This window comes from Nanorana parkeri, unplaced genomic scaffold, assembly GCF_000935625.1.
Source record: "Nanorana parkeri isolate BGI_ZX_2015 unplaced genomic scaffold, ASM93562v1 scaffold379, whole genome shotgun sequence".
NCBI classification, from domain to species: domain Eukaryota; kingdom Metazoa; phylum Chordata; class Amphibia; order Anura; family Dicroglossidae; genus Nanorana; species Nanorana parkeri.
The window spans coordinates 447,484-453,434 of record NW_017306647.1 but is presented as its reverse complement, the minus strand read 5'-3'; the positions used below and the strand labels follow the sequence as shown (position 1 = coordinate 453,434).

The 5,951-nt window shown below is 52.2% G+C and overlaps 3 protein-coding genes across 4 annotated transcripts in view; 2 read left to right on the top strand and 1 right to left on the bottom strand.

Annotated features, from left to right (window-relative positions):
• The window catches only part of CORO1A (coronin 1A), a 21,015-nt gene extending 20,454 nt beyond the window's left edge, over positions 1-561 (top strand). The window contains exon 11 of one of the 2 annotated variants that reach the window (XM_018559092.1): positions 454-561. In XM_018559092.1, the coding sequence (XP_018414594.1) occupies positions 454-552 (99 nt within the window). In that variant the 3' untranslated portion in view covers positions 553-561. Of the gene's footprint in view, positions 1-450 lie in introns of both variants that reach the window. The other variant, XM_018559090.1, reaches the window with a different exon arrangement.
• Positions 562-3,065: 2,504 nt separating this feature from the next.
• Positions 3,066-5,314, bottom strand: LOC108789173 (bolA-like protein 2). The gene is made up of 3 exons (XM_018559118.1): positions 5,208-5,314; positions 4,077-4,174; positions 3,066-3,237 (listed from the first exon to the last, which is right to left on the bottom strand). Exons 1-3 carry the CDS (start codon positions 5,280-5,282, stop codon positions 3,138-3,140), a joined length of 273 nt encoding a protein of 90 aa, XP_018414620.1. The 5' UTR covers positions 5,283-5,314; the 3' UTR covers positions 3,066-3,137.
• Positions 5,315-5,747: 433 nt separating this feature from the next.
• Positions 5,748-5,951, top strand: part of LOC108789167 (structure-specific endonuclease subunit slx1-like) — a 6,587-nt gene continuing 6,383 nt past the window's right edge. Inside the window, exon 1 of the mRNA XM_018559109.1 lies at positions 5,748-5,774. The gene's annotated coding sequence lies outside the window, so the exon portion shown is untranslated. The remainder of the gene's footprint in view (positions 5,775-5,951) is intronic.

Sequence of the window (5,951 nt, the reverse complement as noted above, 5' to 3'; positions counted from 1 at the left end):
CTGCTGGGAGGAGAGAGCAGAGTTGCGGAGTGTCTACTGAGCGAGGATAGCAAAGTTGCCAAGTCACGGCTGGAAGGGGGATTAGACAGGGCGAGCTGAGCTGCTGAGTCACTGGAGAGAGGGGGTAGCAAAGCTCCCAAAGCACTGCTGGGTGATGGAGCTGGTTGAGCCGATCTGCTAAATCACCACTGAGAGGGGGGAGCAGGGTGAGCTGAGCTGCTGGGTAACAGCTGGAAGATGGAGCTGGTTGAGCTGAGCTGCTCAATCACTGCTTGGAGGGGGAGCGTAACTGTAGAGTAAAGGACTAGAATAACCTCAGTTCCTTCTGCTGTGAACTCGAGGATGAATTCCTCCACAACGCCTGGAGCTACAGAGGTCACTTTGGGGGAATCAGGTTCATTATAATGCACGGTGATGGCGGAGGTAACAATTCCTCTCTTCTCTCATTGTCAGGACTGCACTCTGGAGCAGCTCTTAGAGGATATAAAGAAACTGAAGGCGACCGTGAAGGAACAAGACAAGAGGATCGCCCAGCTAGAAGCCGCCAAATAGCTACCCACCGCATAGCCCCCCCCCTTCCCTCCCTGTCATTGCCATTCAATAGAGTGCCTGAAATAAAAACTGCCTATATTGCACAGCTACATTCTCTAAAGTGCACTGGAGGGACCCCATTGGCTGCACTGGAGGGACCCCATTGGCTACTATGGGCAATGAAGACACTTTGATAAGGGGGCCCTTTTCCTTATCAAGTGTCTGAAATGAAAATGTCTCCCTGCAGCAACCTGGACTTCACACTGGACCCAGAAATGTTTTTTTCAATGTGGTTGTTGTTTGGCAATACAGACAGTTTTTATTTCAGAGACTTTGATGAATAAAGCTCTGTGGTGTGACTACACTCATATGACGGTTATCGGAGGCCCTAGCACTGTACTGGGAATTCGGGGGATGCAAGAAGCCCCTTTAAAGTGAAATCCTATGTCATAGTCCTGGATAGAGTGGGGGAAGGGTTTGATCGCGTGGGGCAAGGGTTTGACCCCCTGTTGGGTTTTCATGGCCGTGTCACAGATTTCCACTCACTTCCTGTCAGGACAGGATGAGGAATCAGAAGAATAAAAACCCTCCCCCGCTCCGTCCACAACTAAACTGTCTGGCGTTCCACTTTAGATGCGGATTTCCCCCAATGCTTTGATCGGGTCTCTTCATTGATGAGGAGGAAATGCTGTAAATATTCTGCTGTCCAGAATCTTGTGTCACCCCCTGAAATATTCCACGTCTGTCCCGGAATTGTGGGATGGAGAGCCAATTCATAACGTAATAAAATGTTTTTACTTTAAAATGATAAAGCCAATTTTTGTTAGGTCACATTTCAAAGGGGGCGTGGCTAAATTAATGTGGATGTCGTCAGTGGTGATATGCCAATAACATTAACAATGCAAAGGTCGTCCCCAATAATGCTTTCCTTACATTGGTGGTCAGTGGGGAGCCCCAGTAATGCCCCCCCCTTACACTAGTGGTCAGTGGGGAGCCCCAATAACATCCCCTCTTACACTGGTGGTCAGCTGGGTAGCTCCAGTAACATCCCCTCTTACACTTGTGGTCACTGGGGAGCCCCAGTAACATCCCCTCTTACACTTGTGGTCAGCCGGGGAGCCCCAGTAACATCCCCTCTTACACTTGTGGTCAGCCGGGGAGCCCCAGTAATGCCCCCCTTACACTGGTGGTCAGCGGGGAGCCCCAATAACATCCCCTCTTACACTGGTGGTCAGCCGGGGAGCCCCAGTACCATTCCTCCTTACACTGGTGATCAGCGGGGAGACCCAGTAACATCCCCCCTTACACTGGTGGTCAGTGGGGAGCCCCAATAACATCCCCTCTTACACTGGTGGTCAGTGGGGAGCCCCAATAACATCCCCTCTTACACTGGTGGTCACTGGGGAGCCCCAGTAACATCCCCTCTTACACTTGTGGTCAGCCGGGGAGCCCCAATAACATCCCCTCTTACACTGGTGGTCAGCCGGGGAGCCCCAGTACCATCCCCCCTTACACTGGTGGTCAGTGGGGAGCCCCAGTAACATCCCCCTCTTACACTGGTGGTCAGTGGGGAGCCCCAGTAACATCCCCTCCTACACTGGTGGTCAGCGGGGAGCCCCACTAACATCTCTTCTTACACTGGTGGTCAGTGGGGAGCCCCAATAACATCCCCTCTTACACTGGTGGTCAGCGGGGATATCTCTTCTTACACTGGTGGTCAGTGGGGAGCCCCAATAACATCCCCTCTTACCCTGGTGGTCAGCGGGGAGCCCCAGTAACATCCCCTCTTACACTGGTGGTCAGTGGGGAGCCCCAGTAACATCCCCTCTTACACTGGTGATCAGCGGGGAGCCCCAGTAAGATCCCCCCTTACACTGGTGGTCAGCGGGGAGTCCCAGTAACATCCACTCTTACACTGGTGGTCAGCGGGGAGCCCCAGTAACATCCCCTCTTACACTGGTGGTCAGCCAGGGAGCCCCAGTAACTTCTCCTCTTACACTGGTGGTCACTGGGGAGCCCCAGTAACATCTCCTCCTACACTGGTGGTCAGCTGGGGAGCCCCAGTAACATCCCCTCCTACACTGGTGGTCAGCGGGGAGCCCCAGTAACATCTCTTCTTACATTAGACCCTGTTCACACTTGGCATGCACTTCAGCATACATGCAACCCACAGTGTGAACGGGGACTCCACAGGGAAGTGTGATCAGCGAATCCCCCCATCATAATAGTATCAGTAAGTACCCCCAGTGCCACTATTATGTCACCCCAATGCCAGCATTGTGCCCCCCCATCAAAATGACTTTCCATCTTCCACCCATCACATATGCAAAGTGATAGAAGGAAGTCTCAACAAGACACAGTGATCTGTATTGGCGCGCTGGTCCCCATCGGTCCCCCTCACATCCATCCCAGACACACAAAAGTGCCTGAGTTTTACATGAGAGAGGGTGTGTATTCATTACACCTGGAAGTGGGTTAGATATTCCCCTGTGGTCCCGGGAGTGTCCATGCGAGACATCCAGCATCCTTCTACTGAACACCACAGTCCACAGAAAAATGGCGGAAGGCAGAGGACGGTCATGGCAGGAAGTGGGCGGGGTCAGGGCTTACTTCTGCTTCTCCTGATCCCACTGAGCCGGCGTCAGGGTCTTCTGTTCAAAGGCGTTAACTCCGAGCAAACAGCTAAATACACAACTAAAACACATCCTTGTTCATCATTTCACCCCGCAAAGGATTTGTAGTTCTGTCCTTGTGACACACACACAGTGACTCGGCTACTTCCTGGTTCGCAATTACCACTTCCTGGGTCATCTCCCTCCTCATTGGACAGAGATGATGATGATGCTGATTCACAGTCCAATCAGGAGGCAGGAAAAGGACTGGACACCATGAAAGCGGACGTTCACTCTGCTTATATTTTGCCTCTGCAAGGAGAACACGGGAATCTTATGCGTCTCAATTGAAGGTTCAATTAAAGAGACCCTGTCAGGGGTGGAAGTTCCAGCAGTAATACCCTATAGAAGGAGGTGGAGGTCGGCACTGATCTCTATGCGGGTGGGGGGGTGCCGAGCAGAATCTCTGTTCTCTCCAAGAGGTTTGGGCACCAACAGTATCCAACACTGGACAGAGGGTCCATCTCCTGTGTCCCCCGCTTGACGCCGACCTTCCTTCCGCCGGCCCGTACATGACTACTGTGTCCTGTAATGATGTGGGGTGGGCAGAAGGAATCACAGTGGCCAGCAGGGGGGATGGACTACCAAACACACCCGGAGCTCTCTGAGGGAGCAAAGATTGGGCCCGCTGCCCCCCCAGAGAGGTGAATATAAACCGCCTTCTAGTACAGGGTGCTGCTGTCGGAACATTGTAGTTTTCCGACAGGTTCTCTTTAAAGCTCCCCATACATACAGCACCAGCAGTACCCAGTGTCACCCCCCTTGCATACAGTACTATTAGTACCCAGGATCCAGCTCTTCCTCACCTGCGTCTCTATATTACAACTCCCCCTCCATACATATAGTACCAGCAATACCCAGAATCCTCCTCACCTGTGTCTCTGAAGCAGAGGTTTCCCTTCAAATAGAGGTGACACCACCACCACCTTGAAACTGGTGGAGCAGTGATTGGGGGACGTGTCTTCTACCTCCTGTGGGGGGATACAAGAACACACAATTAGTATACAGTAGCAGAGATGCTGAGACACGTAGTCCTCCGGTACATGGACTCCCAGCAGAGTCCTGCAGTCACCTGGGGGTGAGGTCATTAGTTCTAGCCCCACATTTCCGGTCCCTCGCCTAGGCGGCAGAGACGCAGCAACACTGCACGTGGTCTTCTGAGATACTCACTTCACGCACCCCAGGAGTTATCGAGAGAGAAAGCTACGAGATCCTGGAAGAGACATAAGTTCACCACCAGTTGATCTTCTGACCTGCTGCTGACCTCCTTCTGGCCTCCAGTTGATCTTCTGACCTGCTGCTGACCTGCAGTTGATCTTCTGACCTGCAGTTGATCTTCTGGCCTGCTGCTGACCGCCTTCCAGTTGATCTTCTGACCTGCTGCTGACCTGCAGTTGATCTTCTGGCCTGCTGCTCACCTCCTTCCGGCCTCCAGTTGATCTTCTGACCTGCTGATGACCTCCAGTTGATCTTCTGACCTGCTGCTGACCTCCTTCCGGCCTCCAGTTGATCTTCTGACCTCCAGTTGATCTTCCGGCCTGCTGCTGACCTCCTTCCGGCCTCCAGTTGATTTGCTGACCTCCAGTAGATCTTCTGACCTGCAGTTGCTTTGCTGACCTTCAGTAGATCTTCTGACCTGCTGATGGTCTCCAGTTGATCTTCTGACCTACAGCCGTTCTGAAATAGTGGATTCCCCGCCATTCCACAGTGTCTCCATAATGCATAGCCGGAACAAATGGCGGTAGGCTCTAACCATCACTCATACGTCCCATGTTTACATTATCCATGACAGGTTCCCTTTAACATCATCCCCCCTGCCTGCAGCTGACACAGAGCCATATTTCATGCACTGCAAGCAGCAGTGACACAGGCCGCCTCAGGGTCCAGGAACTGATCAGGCAACTGAGGTGGGGCTGCTTAAAGGAATAGCTGCAGACCTATAAAATTGGAGTCTCTCCCCCCCAAAGAGTAGCAATAAAACCGAGTGACGTCATGTGCCCTTACCACGTGATTAGCCTGCAATTCCCGCAGCAGCTTCTCCTTCAGACCATCAGCGCTCAGCTCTCCGTGCTCAGCCATGACACCGGCAACCTGCTAAACTACTGCGCCTGCGCGCATGGCACCGCACAACATGCCCCTCCCCGTTTCGTCATTGGCCCGTACCGCCGCGTGTGCGTGGGACCGACACCTGTCTGAGCCAATAGCAAAGCGAGCAATGCCCATGGAGGGGCGTGGACTTGTATGAATCTATCCATTCAGAGCTGGAAGATTGTCAGGCCCCCTTCAGGTCCCAACAAGAGGTGACCGAAAACCGCCCCGTACCGATAATCCTTTATTTTGGAGTCTACAGAACAATGTTTGGATTAATAAAAAGACATACGTGAGATTTGTATGTCTAGGCGGATAAACCCCTGATGATTTCGTTTTTAAATTACGTAATGAATGGAATACATTTGTCAGGCGTAAAAATGGACAGCCTGGTTGCTAGGGAAACGATTTTATAGAATGAAAATAGGAAGTGACGTAAAGGAGGAGGAGGAAGAAGAAGAAGGGCAAGAGGACTGGCAGCTGGTAAGTGAGTTGTAAGGATTGTCGTTGCTGTATACATTATTTGTCTGGTCGCATTACATGTTCCAGAATGCCCTGCCATGCAGGTGTTTAACAGCTGTGGGGGACCCCAAGGCTACATGTAACAACAATGGAGAAGTCTCCATACAAGTAATATGGTGACCATTTGGGGGGGGGGGG